The sequence below is a fragment of the Acomys minous genome (assembly GCF_964271855.1).
Source record: "Acomys minous genome assembly, chromosome: 8".
NCBI lineage: Eukaryota > Metazoa > Chordata > Mammalia > Rodentia > Muridae > Acomys > Acomys minous.
The window spans coordinates 32,498,317-32,515,756 of record NC_140489.1 but is presented as its reverse complement, the minus strand read 5'-3'; the positions used below and the strand labels follow the sequence as shown (position 1 = coordinate 32,515,756).

Here is a 17,440-nt window from a genome sequence, read left to right as displayed (position 1 = left end):
TTGCCTCAGGAAGGTCCCCGCCTTCGCGACCGCGGGCCCCGCTCCGTAGCGCCGGCGCAGTGGCGCGCTCCGTTCACACGCTCCGCGGCCTGTAGGCGCCGCGAGTTCCGGCTGTCGCCGTCACCGCCGGGGCTCCTGGAGGTCGGTTGCGACGAGTAACGGCGCCGGGACGAGCCCCGAGCTTTTGTTTCCGATATGTACCCGAATTGGGGCCGGTATGGCGGGAACAGCCACTATCCGCCGCCGCCAGTCCCGCCGCCGCCGCCGCCGGTGGCGCTTCCTGAGGCCTCCCCGGGGCCGGGGTACTCCAGTTCGACGGCTCCCGCGGCCCCTTCCTCTTCGGGCTTCATGAGCTTCCGAGAGCAACACTTGGCGCAGCTCCAGCAGCTGCAGCAGATGCACCAGAAGCAAATGCAGTGCGTTCTCCAGCCCCACCACCTTCCTCCGCCCCCGCTGCCGCCCCCGCCGGTGATGCCCGGGGGCGGCTACGGAGACTGGCAGCCGCCACCGCCACCGATGCCCCCGCCACCCGGGCCAGCCCCCAGCTATCAGAAGCAGCAGCAGTACAAACACCAGATGCTCCACCACCAACGAGATGGGCCTCCTGGTTTGGTTCCAATGGAGCTGGAGTCACCTCCTGAATCTCCCCCTGTACCTCCAGGACCCTATATGCCCCCGTCTCAGCCGTACATCCCTCCACCTCAGCCCTCGTACTATCCCCCTTCCTCCGCTCAGCCCTACCTGCCTCCTGCTCAGCCGTCCCCTTCACAGTCCCCACCTTCCCAATCCTATCTGGCGCCCAACCCTTCTTATTCTTCCTCCTCTTCCTCCTCGCAACCCTATTTGAGCCATTCCCAGCCCTACTTACCCCCTTCTCAGGCATCTCCTTCCCGCTCCTCCCAGGGCCATTCTAAATCCCAGCTACCACCACCATCGTCTGTCCCTTCTGGGAATAAGACAAGTGTCCAGCAAGAGCCTTTGGAGAGTGGGTCCAAGAGCAAGAGTGCTGAACAGAAGCAAGCTGCTCCTGAGCCAGACCCCTCTACAATGACTCCACAGGTAAGAAATCAACCTGCCGGAGTCAACATCTTTCACTTAGGCCTTACTTGAGCGGGTCTTGGGGCTTTAACCAGCTAGTGCCTGTCCTAATTCCAGCACACAACGACTAGCTCATTCTTAACTCCAAGAGATCCCTTAAGGATCAGGCCCGAAAGCCAGGTTTTTAATTAACTGTGGATTCCTAAAAGAACAGTAAAGGTAAGACTAGACACTTGAAGAGTAGTGGGTTGGTACTAGATTGATTTCTCAGATGCATGCCTTGTGTGTGTGTGTGTGTGTGTGTGTGTTTTGCTTGTTTGTTTTTACCAGCACTCTACATTTATTGCAAAGAGCTCTGTTTTAAAATTGATTTTAAAGTAAGCTTTTCCTAGGCGAGGCAGTATAAAAAGGAAAATTAGCAAAGAGCTAATGTTTAAATGCATGTAAATTATGACCAATTAATTTTTTAAAACAAACAAAACATGCAGGTGTCAGAGAGAGCTGTGAGTTTCCAGAATTGAGTTGTCAACATATGCAGGATGGAAGTCTCATCATGAGCATCCTAATTGGTGTTCTGAGTTCATAGGTCTCTAGATACTTGGTCCTTTGGAATCTGTTGGTATATTTTAGGAATCCATTCATAGATCACCATCTCCTAAAGATAATTTTAACACATGGTTAATTTGTTACATTTCATCTTTATTACCATTAACTCCAAAAGAATAGCCTTGGAATTTGGCTGAGGTTTAAAAGGGAAAGTTCTGTGATAGATGCACCTGCAAGAGCCATCCCTTTAGATAGCTCTTTGAAGAGACTGCTTTGAATAGAACAGTAGGAGGTTGACAGGGTTGCAAGAACATGTGACTTTTTCTTAGGAGGGAAGATGAAGGGACATAGAAGCTGGACGTGGTAACCTGTGCCTACATTCCAGGATTTGGGTGACGGAAGCAAGAGGATGGAGAATTTGAAGCCAGCCTGGGCTACATAGTGAGACCCTGTCTCAAAAATAAATACATAAATAATTATCTGTTATGGTTCGGATACACAATAATTACTTATCTACCTTAGGTTCACTAAGAAAAAACCTGTAACCTTATGATATGCAAACCCGGGTAATAAGATTCCAAAAGTTAAGCATATATTATTCTAATTGTGTGGTGGTTTGGTATTGAAGAGAAGTGGGTTCTGCACAGGAGACACTGATAGAACAGTAGGAAAAGTGATTTTGCTATCTTACACCAAATTTGCACTAGCTCATCAGGATTATTTCCTCCAATTGCCCAGTTAATTCAAGCCAAACTATGACCTCAGTCTGACTTTTTCTGGCCATGTAGAAAAACAAATGAATAGTATATTTGGCTTGTTGTTGTTCTTGAGATTGAACTCATTTGGTTAAGTGTTTGCTTGGCATCCCCAAAACCCTGGATTACATTTCTAGCACTGCATAAACTGGGCATAGTAATTCAAACCTGCAATCCCAACACGTAGGTGGTAGAGGCAGGAGGATCAGGAGTTCAAGGCCGGCCTGGGATGCAGAGAGAGAGGTGGGGCTTTGCATGCCCTTGGCTTTCTTAACTCCATGGAGCTTATCGCAATGTCCTTAACTTCTCTCTTCCCTTTAAATTGGGTACTTTGAAGGCACATTTCCATGAGCCATACATGCGTTCACCCATGTGATTTGGTGCTGTTTGTCTTAATGCTCTGCAGCACCTAGGACAGTGCCTTGCAGTTTCTAGGCTCACTTTAAAGATTTGTTGCATAAGAGTCAAGAGTTAATGATTCTTTAAACCTAAGGTATTTAGTTGATAAGATGATAAGCATTGTATATGCTTCTGAATATTTAGCATTCATATTTTAGTTTTGGAAAATGTTATTAAATATATTATGATTGTATATTTTGGGAGTGTGGACTTGCACATCCCATAGTGTGCATGTAGAGGTCAGGAGATGAGAGGACAAGTTTTGGGAGTTAGTTGGTGTTCAGTGGATTGATTGCATTCAGGTCATTAGGATTGTTTGTCATGTGCTGTTACCCACTGCCCCTAAAACTTTGTTGGTGAAGGGTTTAAGCATTAAGTAGAGAAAACATCATGAATACCCATCATTCAGGTTGCTATTGCAATTTTGATGTAGTCTTTAAAATGTTTTAAAGCAAATCTTACATCTTCTATTTCATCATAGTTTTTCTTTCTTTCTTTTTTTTTTTTCCTACTGGGATCAAGCCCCAAGGCCTTGTGCATGCTAGTTAAGTATTCTACTACAAAGCCACAGCCTCATCGACATTGTTCCTGCAATCTTAATTAGGTACCTAATTGTTTTTCTTTTTTTTAACATTTTTCTACCACATTTTATCAATGTGTGTATGTGTGTGTGTGTGTGTGTGTGTGTGTGTGTGTGTGTGTGTGTCAGGGGCAGAGGGTGCAAATTTGCTGCTGTGTGCATACGGAGGAGATTAGAGGACCACCTGTGGGTGTCTGGCTCTCTCAAACAAATGCCTTTACCTGCTGAGCCATCTCTCAGGCCTCAGCTACCTAGTTTTAAAAAGACAGAGAAGAAGGGGATAGAGGCGTCCTTACTGTCCTTAAAAAATCAAACAGCCTCAGTGTGTAGCCCTGGCAGGCCTGAGACTTGCTATATAAACAGGCTGGTCTCCAGCTTGCAGAGATCTACCTGCCTCTGTTTACCTCCAAGGCATGCACCATCATGCTAGGCCAAGATCTTAAGTACATTATACAAACTTAGGTTTTTGTAGAATCTAGTTCTCAATCCCTTTAGATTTCCCTCTTGTCTCATACTGGCAGAATTTAGAGGAATTCCTTGTGAAGTTCTCCAATTTTTTCAGTAATAATTTGTTGATTTGTTCAAATTAAGATCCAACATAGAGGAGCTAGAGAGATGGCTCAGTGGTTAAGAGCACTGTCTGTTCTTCCAGAGGTCCTAAGTTCAATTCCCAGCAAGCACATGGTGGCTCACAACCATCTATAATGAGATCTTGTGGACAGTCACACATGCAGACAGAACATTGTATACATAATAAAATAAATAAATTAGGATGAGTAGAAGATTCTTTTTTTTTTTAAATCTTTAATTTTAACTTATGTGCATTGGTGTGAGGGTGTCAGATCTTGGCGTTACAGACAGTTGTGAGCTGCCACGTGGATGCTGGGAATTGAACCCAGGTCCTTTGGAAGAGCAGGCAGTGCTCTTAACCACTGAGCCATCTCTCCAGCCCGAGTAGAAGATTCTTACTGTGTAGAATAGGGTTTCTGAGTCTGAGCACTATAAAGGTTGGCAATCTTTTTGTTATGGGATGTTTTTTCCTTTGCATTGCAGGGTGGTTATTAGTGTCTGTAAGAACGGCCTATTAGGTCCCAGTAGTGATCTCCCAGTTGTGAGAGCCAGAAATGTTTTTAGATATTTCGAGGTGCACCACCATAACTCCTGGAGGAAAGAGCCACCCTTCTTTGAGAACCCCTGGTCTACGTCACTATTTCCTATTTTCTTCTTTCTACCTTAAGCCCTGAATTGATGAGTCTGTCGTTCTGTAGAATATCCCACATTCTAACTCTGCTTCTATCTTGATATTATGTCATTTTACTTGCTCCCTAGTGTTCTATTTCCTTTTTACAAACCAGAAGTTAACTCCAAAACACTAGACTGAAGTTCACAGTTGTTATTTGTCAAGTGTAGTGTACAGGTGTTATTTATCTTTATTTGCACCTTTCCCGAGTGTCTGGTTGCCCCACTGTTGCTGATCAGTGGACTTAGGTGGGGGCAGTCTGGTCCCCTCACTGTTAAGCTCCTGTCAGTCTTGCATCTAGTGTTTCATCCAGTGACTCACTCATGGATAGTCTTTGTATGAGTAAATCATTTCATTGGAGTTTTCAGCAAATGTGATTTTAAATCTCCTCTGCAGTTTCTAACTTAGTATGTGGAATTATATAAAGAAAACTTACACTTCTGAAATAGAGCTGTTTGATTGGAAATACAGTTAGCATAGGAAAATAGGACAAATACATCACTATTTTCCCATTTAGTCTCTGTATACCGGAGTAAAGCATTGGTAACTTAATGGAATAGTCTTCTTGGAGAGTTAGTTTTTCTGTGTTTAAAGGGTTGACTAGTTAAAGTGTATAGTAGTCTTTCAATGAATTGTAGTTTTGTTTCCTTCATTCTCCAAATAACTCATAAAATATTGACATTAAGTATAGCCTTTAGAGGTATCATTTAATGTGAAATACTGTGCTTAGTACTATAGATAAAATGGTGAGCAACATAGATACGGTGCTTGGTACTTTTTAAAAAATTTTTATTTCTTTTTTAAAAATTTATATATTCACCTTACATTCCAATAGTATATCCTTCTCTTCCCTCTTGGCCTCACCTTCCTACCTCCCTCACCCCCTTCTCAGAAAAGGGGAGCCACCTACCTCAGCACATCAAGTCACATCAGGATTGAGTTCATCCTCAACCACTGAAGCCAAGCAAGGCAGCCCTGTTAGGGAGAAGTAATTGAAAAGATCACAACAGAGTTCGTGCCATAAGGCAACACCTGCCTGCCTTACTAGGGGACCCACATGAAAACCAAGCTGCCCATCAGTTACATATGTATAAGGGGCCTAGGTCTAGTCCGTGCATGCTCTTTGGTTGGTGCTTCCATCTCTGTAAGCCCCCATGGGCCTAGGTTAGTTGACTTTGTTGATCTTTTTTGTGGTGTTCTCGTCTTGTTCCTCTATCCTTTAACAGAGTCTCCCAGTTCCACCTAATGCTTGGCTGTGAGTCTCAGCATCTAATTTGATCCACTGCTGAATGGGGCCTCTCAGAGGGCAGTTATGCTAGGCTCCTGTCTATAAACATAGCAGAGTCTCTTTAATGGTGTCAGGGGTTGGCTCTCTCCCATGAAGTGGGTCTCAGGTTAGGCCAGGCATTGGTTGGACATTCCCTCTCTGCTCTGTCTTTATCTCTGCACATTTATAGGCAGGGTAAATTTTAGGTAGAAGGTTTTGTGGGTGGATTGGTGTTCCCCTCCCACCTCTGTAAGTCCTGCCTGGCTAGAAGGTGGCATCCACCTGCCTCTGCCTCCCTGAGTGCTGCGATTAAAGGTGTGCACCACCCTACCTGGCTGGTTTAAAGTTTTCTTGTTGGCTTTTTGCGATAGTGTCTCTTGTAGCCCAAGAGTTTGGCTTGGGTTTTAAACTTGTTATGTAGGCAAGAATGACCCTGAACTCTAGGTCCTGCTGTGTTATCTTCCTGAGAATTGGAATTACAGGAGTCCACTAATACAAACACACCCCACTGTATTCACAGTGCTTTGTATGCATTGGAAGTGAAAAATAGATAGGTACCTTTTAAATAATTGACTGTTGCTAAGAGCTCTAGCCTAAGTAAAGAGACCACTTTTATAAGGTCATATTTAGCTGGTCTTGGTGGCATACCTCCTTATTCCAACAATTAGAAGGGTCAGAGTTCAGGGCTATATAGAGAGCTTGAGGCCAGCTTGAGCTACATGAGACCCTGTTTCAGAGGGGGAGGGGAGGAAGGGGAGGGAAGAGAGGAAGAGGGAGAAATGAAACCTAAAAAGTAGATAGGAATTATCCAAAACAAGTTCAATAAGGGTCTCTGACAGCACAGGTTGAAAATAATAGGCATGTAATAGAAGTGGGGGAGCTTTAAAGACTTTCTATTAAAGATAGTATTTAGCCATTGAGGGATTTTATAAAGGCAAGTGTGATAAATTGATCATTTTCCACTGAGCTACTCCTCCCATCCTAGGTTGGCATTTATAATTTTATTAATTTTTGTTTTACACATATATGAGTGTCTTACCTGCATATGTATCTGTTTGCTACCTATATACCTATCACCTGTGGAGCTAGAAGAGGGTGTCAGATCTGTTGTGAGCCATCATGGCTGCTGGGAATGGAACCTGGGTTTAATGCAAGAGCAGCCAGTGCTCTTAACCACTGAGTTATCACTCTATCTCTAGCATAAAAAAAAAAAGATTTCTTTTTATTTTATGTGTATAACACGTATGCACTCCCTGCAGAGGCCAGAATTAGGTATCAGATTATGTGAGTGCCGGAAACCAGCCCCAGGTCCTCTGCAAGTGCAACAGGTACTCTTAACTTCTGAGCCATTTCTCTAGCCCCTAGATTGGCATTTTTGAAAGCTTGCCCTGCTTTCAGTGTGGAGAGTGAAATTAAAAAGCAAATGATTTAGGATAAGCAGTTGTTAAGTAATTCAGGCAAGAGATATTGGTGGCTTGGACATGGATGGTATTAGCGGAGATGGAAAAAAGTAGAAGGCCAGGTGTGGTGGCGCACGCCTTTAATCCCAGCACTTGGGAGGCAGAGGCAGGCGGATCGCTGTGAGTTCAAGGCCAGCCTGGTCTACAAAGCAAGTCCAGGACAGCCAAGGCTACACAGAGAGACCCTGTCTCGAAAAACCAAAAAAAAAAAAAAAAAAAGAAAAAAAAGAAAAAAAGAAAAAAGTAGAAGGACTGAAGACATGTTTAGCTGCTAGAATTCACCCAGTTGGAGATTACTCACATAGTCATGGCAAAGGAGGCATCAAGGATTTGTGGGCTTGGGAGCAGGCTGCTGAGTGCTTAATAGTACCTCTTACTAAAATAGGAAAGCCTAGGGGAAGAGAAGGAAGAAAAGACTTAGGGGTGATGAGGAAGGTAGGAGTTAAGTTGTATGTATATTTAGTTTGAGGTCTTCTTTGGCCATAAATTCCAAATGTAGATATCCATGTAGAAGTTAGATTCAGGTGTAGAGTCTAGAAGCAAGATCTGGTGAATTACTAGTATAAAAATGGTAATCTAAGACATATTAATAGATAAACTTTTCTGGGGAAGGTAAGAATGGAGGCTAAAAGACCTTATGGCTAGCCCCAGAATCACCCAGTTCAAATAACCAGTGGAGGAAAGGCCAAAATTAGGTGGATGGAAAATCAAAACAGAGCAGTGCTACCAATTGTTAAGGGAAGACACTTCTGGAGCAAGGAGTAGCCAGCTGTGTCAGGTACTGCTAAGTGGTCAAGCAAGATAAAGTTGGTGACCTTAGTTTCTAAAGGAGAATGTGAACCTTAATGATATGTAGTCATTTTAAATCAATTTCAAAAATCAGTATCTGATTCCTCCAACATTTAAGATCTACACTGAGGACATGCAGCTATTGTTACTGGTGTTGATAATAACCTAGACAGGGACAGTAACTTTGCATTATTAGTCTTTAGAATTCACACATGGACACACTTTGTAACATTTCCCTTCTTGCAAAATCATTTAGTCTGGTTTTATGGCTGTGCCAGTAGCAGGTAGTAAAGTGCTGCCTGAATAAATTAGTGTCTTAATTAGAAACAATATTTGTGGCAAATAGTTCTGGAGTTGTTTATGTCTCAGATCCCTTCATTCAATTTCTTTGTGTTGAATGGTGGTGGTGGTAGTGTGTGTGCACTTGTGTGCATGCATGGTGCAGGCTAGAGGTTGACGTTGGCTGTCTTCTTAATTGTTCTCCACCACATATATAGATAGAGGCAGGATCCCTTACTGAACCAAGAATTGTGATGTGGCTAGTCTAGCTAGCTAGCTTGTTCCTTGTTTTCCAAGGGCTGGGATGGCAGGCAAGTCATCATGCCCATCCTCATTTACATGAGTGCTGGCAAGCGAGCGCAGGCCCTTGTGTTTCTACAGCAAGTGCTTTACTTGCTGAACCATCTCTCTGGCTCCCATTCAGTCTCTTAAAGGTAGCGTGTGCTCTGATTTTCCTCCCAAGCCATAATGAATGTTGGGACATTCAGAAGAACTGGCTCATAGTCTGTTGTTAGCAAGTTCAGACTTTTTCTTTCTAATATAGAGATACTCACTCTTGAGGCACTGAGGGCGTTTCTGAGTGATGCCATCCTTATTCACTGCAGAGCTTCAGAGGCATGCTGAAGCCTAATGGTAAGACTGAATTAGTTGTGTCTCTTGCCTACAGGGTTCTTAATAAATAGGAAATGACCTACAAAGCATACTGTCAGTGAGTCAACGTCTACTTCAGCCCTTACAAAGCTTATATACTGGATTAGATCTAAGATAAAGATGGGAGGCGTAAGAAGAGGCGGCTGTGGTCTTTATTAGAGAATCTGAACCTGTGTTGTGGGCCGCTGGCTTAGTAGGTAAAGCGTGAGGACCTTCCTCCAGAGTCCATGTAAAAGCCAGGGTGGAGGACCCCAGTGATCCCAGTTACTGCTGTGATTCTGCCTCCTCCTGTTGAGGTTTGCTACTCAGCCAACCAGACACAGCTTAGCCGAGTTGGCTTGCTCTAGGTTCAGTAAGGGACCCTGTTTTAAAAAAAGTGGTTTGGAGAGATATGGCCCCGTAAACTCATGTGTTTGAATGTTTGGCCCACAGGGAATGGCACTATTAGGGGGTGTGGCCTTGTTGGAGGAAGTGTGTCACTGTGGGGGTGGGCTTGGAGGTCTCTGATGCTTAATCTCTGCCTAATACAGAAGGCAATTTCCTGGTTGCCTTCAGATCAAGATCTAGAACTCTCAGCTCCTTCAGCACCATGTCTGCCTACATGCTGCCATGCTTCTCGCCATGATGATAATTGACAGAACCTCAATAACTGTAAGACAGCCCCCATTAAATGTTTTCCTTTGTCAGAGTTGCCTTGGTCATGGTGTTTCTTGACAGCAATAAAACCCTAATAAGACTTTATCTGACATTAACCTCTGCCATGTTCCTCTGTATCTGTTAATCTTCCTCTTTGTAGCCACTATCTTTTAATTTGTGAAAGAGTTGGCATCTTTGTGTCTTTTAGTGCTCCTTTAAGCAACTGAAAGAGCCACACACGGCAGTCCAGTCTCCAATGCCAGTATTAGGAGACAGGCGAGAGTCTGAGGCCAATTTCTCACAAACAAAAAATGAAGAGTGTCCTTGGTTTCAGTTGCTTTTCTCTCTTTCCCCCTTCCTCCTCTTTTTCCGAGACAGAGTTTCTCTGTGTAGCCTTGGCTGTCCTGCACTCATTTTGTAGACCATGCTGGCCTCAAACTCACAGAGATCCGCCTGCCTCTGCCTCCTGAGTGCTGGGGTTAAAGGCGTGTGCCACCATGCCCAGCCTTTCTCATATTTTTGTTCTTCTTTTTTTTTTTTTTTTTCCTGGGACAGTTTCTCTTTGTTATAGCCCTGGTTGTTCTGGAACTTGCTCTGTAGACCAGGCTGGGCTTGAACTCAAAGATTCCTGCCTGCCTCTGCTTCCCAAGTGCTGGGATTAAAGGCGTGCACCACCACTGCCCAGCTTTGTTGTTGTTGTTGTTAAAGATTTATTTGTTTATGTATGTATTTAATGTATGAGTGCTCTGTCTGCATGTATCATGTCAAAAGAGGGCACCAGATCCTAGCATAGATGGTTGTGAGCCACCATGTGGTTGCTGGGAATTGAACTCAGGATCTTTGGAAGAGCAGCCAGTGATCTTAACCTCTCAGCCATCTCTCCAGCTCATATATCTTTATTCTTTTAAAAATATTAATTTATGTGTATGGGTGTTTTGGCTGCATGCATATCTGTGAACTGTGGCCATGCCTGATGCTTACAGAGGCCAGAAGAGAGTGTCAGATCCCTTGGAACTGGCGTTACAGATGGTTATGAGCCACCATGTGTGTGTACTGGGAACTTAATCCAGGTCTACTGGAACAGTAACTAGTATTCTTAACCACTGAGCAATCTCTCTAGCCCCCATGCCCCATTGGAGGCACATTCTCCATGTAGACCTGGTTAGCCTTGGCTATTAAGCTTAGGATGACCCACGACCTTTTAAAAAATTGTCTGTGTCTTGTGTGTGTGTCTGTCTGGATATGGGCACATGCTCTGTGGTGCATGTGGATGTTGAAAGACAATTTCCTGGAGTCAGTTTTTTCCTGTTTACATGTAGGTTCCTGGGATCAAACTTAAGTCCCTAGTTTTTGCTCAGCAAGCACCTTTATCCTATTTGCTGTCTCATGACCTTGAACTTCACATTCTTCTACCTCCACTTGGTAAGTGCCGATCATAGGCCAGCACCCTGCTTTATCTCATCCTGTGCCACCAATAGAATTCGGGACTTGATGCATGCTTAGCAAGCAAATACTCTATTAACTGATGAGTTACATTATCAGACCCTGATTTAGTTTTTTGGTTTTTTTTGTTTTTCGAGACAGGGTTTCTCTGTGTAGCCTTGGCTATCCTGAACTTCTTTTGTAGACTGTGCTGGCCTCGAACTCACAGTGATCCACCTGCCTGGGCCTCCCGAGTTCTGGGATTAAAGGTGTGTGCCACCATGCCGTTCTCTTAGTGTTTTCTTAAAGAAGAGAAAGTCTTTCTCTTGTTTTTCTGTGATTTGGATTTGTGTAGCTAAGGCTGATAGTGAACTGACTGTATAATAAAAATGGCCTTGAACTCCTCATCCTTTTGCCTCTTCTACCACATGCATGGTACCATGCCTGACCCCCCTCTCCAAGTTTTAATATTACACTATTGCTAACTTGTAAGTTCTTTTCTTTTATTATTATTAGTAGTAGTATTTTGAGACAGGGCTTCTCTATGTAGTTTTGGCTGGCCTGGAATTGGGTATGTAGACCAGAGTGATCTGGAACTCAGAAGAGACCTGCCTGCCTCTGTCTCTAATAACTTTGTTGTTGTTGTTTGTTTGTTTGTTTGTTTTTTGAAACAGGGTTTCTCTGTGTAGCCTTGGCTGTCTTGCACTCACTTTGTAGACCGGGCTGGCCTTGAACTCACAGAGATCCGCTTGCCTCTGCCTCCCAAGTGCTGCAATTAAAGGCATGAGCCATCACTGCCCAGCTCTTTTTTAATGTTGGATAGTAAAAGTAATCTTGTTTGGGGGACAGATGGTTATATCTATGATAATAAGAGCCAAAACAGAGTTAGTAAGATAAATTTTTTGTTTTTTGTTTTTGGAGACAGGGTTTCTCTGTATAGCCTTGGCTATCCTGAACTCTCTTTGTAGACCAGGCTGGCCTAAAACTCACAGATATCCACCTGCCTCTGCATCCCAAGTTTTGGGTGGGATTAAAGGTGTGTGCTATCAACTCTAAGCTGTAAGATAAAATTTATTCTTGCCAATAAATTAGAAAAGTTTTAGGTCAAAATGAGTGGTTTATGCTAGCCAGTATCATTTATTGATATCCTATCATGTCCTTTAGCACTTTGCCAAAGTTATAAGATTAGATAAAAGTAGCAGATGATGATCCTGGGTCATAGTGACGCAGGTCTTTAATCCCAGCACATGGGAAGCAGAGGCAGGCAGGTCTCCGTGAGTTCAAGGCTACAGAGTGAGACCCTGTCTCAAAGGAAACAAAACAAAACAAAGCAAAAACAGATGTCTTTTCCCTAAGAAAATTACACTCTGTAAGTGAACAGGTAACAAATCAGTCTTTTTGGGGAAAAAAATAAGAATATATAATATGTATATTTTATACATCTCATTACACACAGAAAATTGGAAGAGATTATAAAATAAAATATTAACAATATAGGAAGTTGAAAGAGAAGGTAATTGGATTACAAAATGGGCATGTAGCCAGGTGTGGCAGCACTGGAAAGCAGAAGCAGGTGGATCTCTCTCTTCAGTTGGAGGCCAGCCTGTTCTATAGAACTAGTTTCAGGATACCTAGGACTATGTAGGGACCCTGCCTCAAAAGAAAGCAAACCCTGGCTGGAGAGATGGCTCAGAGGTTAAGACCACTGTCTGTTGTTCCAGAGGTCCTGAGTTCCAATTCCCAGCAACCACAGGGTGGCTCACAACCACCTGTAATGAGATCTGGTACCTTCTTCTGGCCTTCAGGTATACATATTGCAGACAGAGCACTGTATACTTAATAAATAAATACATCTTAAAAAAATAAACAAATAAATCTTTAAAGAAAAGATGAACCCATAAAGTTTCCAAAATAAGTGGATTGATAAATAAGTAAATAACTAGATAAAAATTTTAAAAATAATAAATAAGCAAATAAATAACTAAATTTGGTTAATCTAGATAAACAAGGTTCAAAATTATAACAATGATAGATTGCTTTTTAATGGGTTTGTTTTCTTTTTTTAATTTATTGTCATATTATAGATGGCTGTGAGCCACCATGTGGTTCCTGGGAATTGAACTCAGGACCTCTGGAAGAGCAGTCAGTTCTCTCCAGCCCTGTATTTATTTATTTATTTATTTATTTATTTATTTATTTATTTATAGACTGGGATGTAATGCCCAAGTTGTGAAACCCTGAAAGACTCCCAGGAATCAGCTAGATGCAAATTACACAGGGTCTTGTTTACCTCAAGCACAGAGCTTGGACAGGCAGCCCTCTTGCTAGGGGGGAAGATGGCGAGCCCCTAGTTCTCGGGGAACAGGGTTTTCAAAGGAAAAAACTACAGGTGGGGAAATGAAGGGATGGGGAAATAGGAGGGGGTGGGTTTCCAAGCCTTGCTGTTACATGATAGGCTAGAGGGGTACAGGAAAGTTGCCCTTTGAGCTGATTGGCTAGGGGACCAGGGCCAAACCGCAGGAGGAAACTTTTCATTTGTCCTGGTCTCAGTGACCTATAGCTCTGATTGGTTGGCCCCAGCTTAGGAACAGTTACTAGCTGTATGTTTGTGGCTCTCCCTGGAAACTCAGGCGGGGGTCAAGTTCTCAGGCCCTGAACACAAAAATGACGTTGCTTTGGTCTCTACAGGGTCTCTCTGTGTTAGCCTTGGCTGTCCCAGACTCACTTTGTAGACCAGGCTGGCCTCGAACTCACAGCGATCCTCCAGCCTCAGCCTCCCAAGTGTTGGGATTACAGGCATGCGCCACCACGCCCAGCTTATTTATGTATTTATTTAGTGTTTGGTTTTTCAAGAAAGGGTCTCTCTTTCTAGCCCTGGTTGTCCTGGAACTCACTCTGTACACCATGCTGGCCTTGAAATCAGATCTGATGTCCTCTGCCTTCCTAGTGCTGGGATTAAAGGTGTATACCACCACCACCTGGCTAAAATGTTTTATTTTATTTATGTTTTTCAACACAGGGTCTTTCTGAATAGCCCTAATTGTTCTGCAACTCACTTTGTAGTCCAGGCTAGTCTTAAACTCTGCCTGCCTCTGCCTACCAAAGGCGTAAAGGCTTTGATCCTACAATTTCATGACAAATATTTACATCAGCATAGCCTATTATCTTTAATCTTTAGCATATTTTAAAGATTTTTCAGCTTTCCTTAACCATTGTATGTAGATTGTATCCTTTTTTGTTTTGTTTTGTTTGTTTTTGGTTATTTGAGACAGAGTTTCTGTGTAGCTTTGGCTGTCCTGGACTCAGGCTGGCCTCGAACTCACAGCAACATGCCTACCTCTGCCTCCCAAGTGCTAGGATTACAGGCGTGCACCACCATGCCACATGGTGTGCCTTTTGTTGTTGTTGTTTGTTTGAGACAAGGTCTTACCATGCAACTTTGGCTTGCTTGAAACTTAACTTTTCTTTCATAAAAATCTTTCTTATAATTATAGGGCAAATATGTACTAATGTTAATCATAAAAGTATACAGAGTAGTTCTTTAGTGTATCTTTCAATACTGTGAAAACAATTTTTTGGAGAGTGACAGAGTCCAGTGTAGCCTAGACTAGTCTCTAACTCACTATTTAGGTGAGGATGACTTTGAGCTCCTGTTTGGCCTGTTCCACCTCCAGGGCTACTATACAGCGGTGTGCCAGCACATACAGCGTATTGGTTTTCTTTATTGAGCCTTGTAGTCTATGGGAGATTATATAATAAAATAGTAGGGTGTGAAAAAATTTCAGCTAAATAGTGAACTTTTTAAAAATTAATTTTCAATTGTACAGCTTAATTTTTATTTCTACATGTACAGTTAGTTCTCTCTCTCTCTCTCTCTCTCTCTCTCTCTCTCTCTCTCTCTCTCTCTCTCCTTGGTTTTTCAAGGCAGGGTTTTCCTGTGTGGCCTTGGCTGTCCTGGAACTTACTCTGTTTACCAAGCTGCCTTAAAATGAGAGATCTGCCTGCCTCTGCCTTCCCAGCGTTGGGATTAAAGGTGTGTGCCACCACCAATATCAGAGCTTTGCTCTAAGGAAAGCACAGATGGATCTGAGTTTCTGATCATATTTTTATCAACATATAACCATGTATATGTGTCCTGTTTTCCCTTTATAGACACTTTATTTTATTGTTAATTCATTAGTATTCAGCTCTTGGTAAACAGAGTAATGGAACATATATTTTCTTTGTAAGGGCAATCATAGCCTCCTTATGAATAGTGGACAGCACTCAATATTATGACTGGGGAGCTTTGCACTTTTTTCTTTTTTCTGTCTGTCTTTCTTGGTTTTTCATCCCAGGGTCTGTCTTGTAGTCCTGGCTGTCTTGCACTTGCTTTGTAGACCAGTTGGTCTCGAACTCAGAGATCTGCTACCCTCTGCCTCCCAAGTGCAGGGATTCCAGGCCTGCGTCACCACGCCCAGCTCTACTTCTTCTTTGTTGGGTTTTGAGATGGGGTCTCACTGTAGACCAGGCTGGGCTGGTCACCTGCCAACATTCCTGAATGATTGGTGGGGAGGTGATGAAATGACAAAATAACAAAAATTAGTTGGAGTTTGTGGCACTAACTACAATGTGCAGATGGCACTATAGCCTAAGGCAGAATACCACCTTGTTCTACTTCAACAGGGACACACCTATCAAGCCACTCAGATTTTTCTCTGTTCTTTACCTGTTTGTAAATGACTGGAAAAACTCAGCAAGTACTGTTACTGGAGTTGGAAATAAATTTTAGCAGATGAGCAAATTTACATATGTAGAATCTACACATAATGAGAATTAACTTTATTCTATTTCTATATGGATGTGCATGTATTCAGAGGGACCTGATGGCAAAGGGTTGGTTGATATTAGTCTGTTTTTGTTTGTTTGTTGAGGCAGGGTTTCTTTGTGTAATAGCCTTGGCTGTCCTGGAGCTCTCTTTTTTCACCTCTTTTTTTTTTTTTTTTTGGTTTTTCGAGACAGGGTTTCTCTGTGTAGTTTTGCCTGTCCTGGACTCACTTTGTAGACCAGGCTGGCCTCGAACTCACAGCGATCCGCCTGCCTCTGCCTCCCAAGTGCTGGGATTAAAGGCGTGTGCCACCACACCCGGTCCTTTTCACCTCATTTTTGAGACAGGGCCTCTCACTGAACCTGCAGCTGGGAATTCTAGTTACACTGATTTGCTAGAGTGCTTCCAGGGACCCTCTTGTCTGTGCCTCCAGCGGTCAGGTTGCAGACCAGCACTGCAATGCCTGCCTTGTTTGTGAGTCTAGGGATCCAAACCCAGGTCGCCATTCTTCATAGCAAACATTTTCCACACTAAACTATCTCCCCAGTCCCTTTCTCTCCTGGGTTTTGCTTTGTTTTGTTTGACATACTCATAGATCAATCTGACACACCCTTCTAAATTCTGGGATTTAAGAGTTGTGCCACCACACTCCTCCTCAGAAGCATAGATTTCTTTTACTTGATGTGTATCCGTGATTTGCCTGGATGTATGTGTGTGTACCAAGTGCTTGCCTGGTGTCAAAGGAGGTCAGCATAGAGCATCAGATCCCCTGGAGCTGGAGGTAAAGATGGTTGTGAGCTACCATGTGTAGCTCACACACACACACAGAATAAACAAAATTCTTAAAAATGGCTTTTATTGTAGGAACAACAACAATATTGGTATCGACAGCATCTGCTTAGTTTACAGCAGAGGACAAAAGTACATTTGCCAGGACACAAAAAGGGTCTTGTCACAGCAAAGGACGCACCAGAACCCCTAAAAGAAGAAGTCCCAGTGCCTGCTACCAGCCAGATTTCAGAACCTCTTGCACCCGAGGAACCCCCATTGCCACCTCCAAATGAAGAGGCACCACCTCCGCTCCCACCCGAGGAACCCCAGGTAGTTGTTTATGTTTATTCAGTCATCTAAGTTTTGTCTAATTTTTTTTTGTGTGTGTGTGAACACTGTTGTTATAAATGGATGTATATTTTCTTGTGCTCCAGTACATGTAAAATTCTACTTTTGAACACTTCTGTTGTAAATGGACGTATATTTTCTTGTGCTCCGGTACCCGTCAAATTCTGTTTTTGAAGTAACTAGATGTCAGTTGATCAGGGTTATTTAGCACAGGAATATTGGGGAGGTTGACTGAAAGTGAAGAATTACATGATCTTTTCAATGGAGTGTCTCAGCACAGAAGAAAGATGCCCAGCTGTGTTTATAATCACAGCACAGTTTAGATCTTAGCTTTTACGGTTGAGTGCACAAACATTGCCACCTATGATGGTGACTTAACACAGATTAGCTAATCATTCTCTACTGATTTACTCATCTTACAGCGTTGAAGCATTAGAAATGGCCATCTCTGA

At 43.1% G+C, this 17,440-nt stretch overlaps 1 protein-coding gene across 9 annotated transcripts in view; it reads left to right on the top strand.

Moving 5' to 3' along the window:
• The window catches only part of YLPM1 (YLP motif containing 1), a 73,592-nt gene that overhangs the window by 1,709 nt on the left and 54,443 nt on the right, over positions 1-17,440 (top strand). For 6 of the 9 annotated variants that reach the window (XM_084791457.1, XM_084791450.1, XM_084791449.1 and 3 more), the window contains exons 1-2: positions 47-1,059; positions 16,734-16,970. In XM_084791457.1, coding sequence (XP_084647583.1) covers positions 196-1,059; positions 16,734-16,970 — 1,101 coding nt within the window. In that variant the 5' untranslated portion in view covers positions 47-195. Of the gene's footprint in view, positions 1-46; positions 1,060-3,260; positions 3,343-10,959; positions 11,063-16,733; positions 16,971-17,440 lie in introns of those variants that run through there. The other 3 variants (XM_084791456.1, XM_084791454.1, XM_084791455.1) reach the window with 3 other exon arrangements.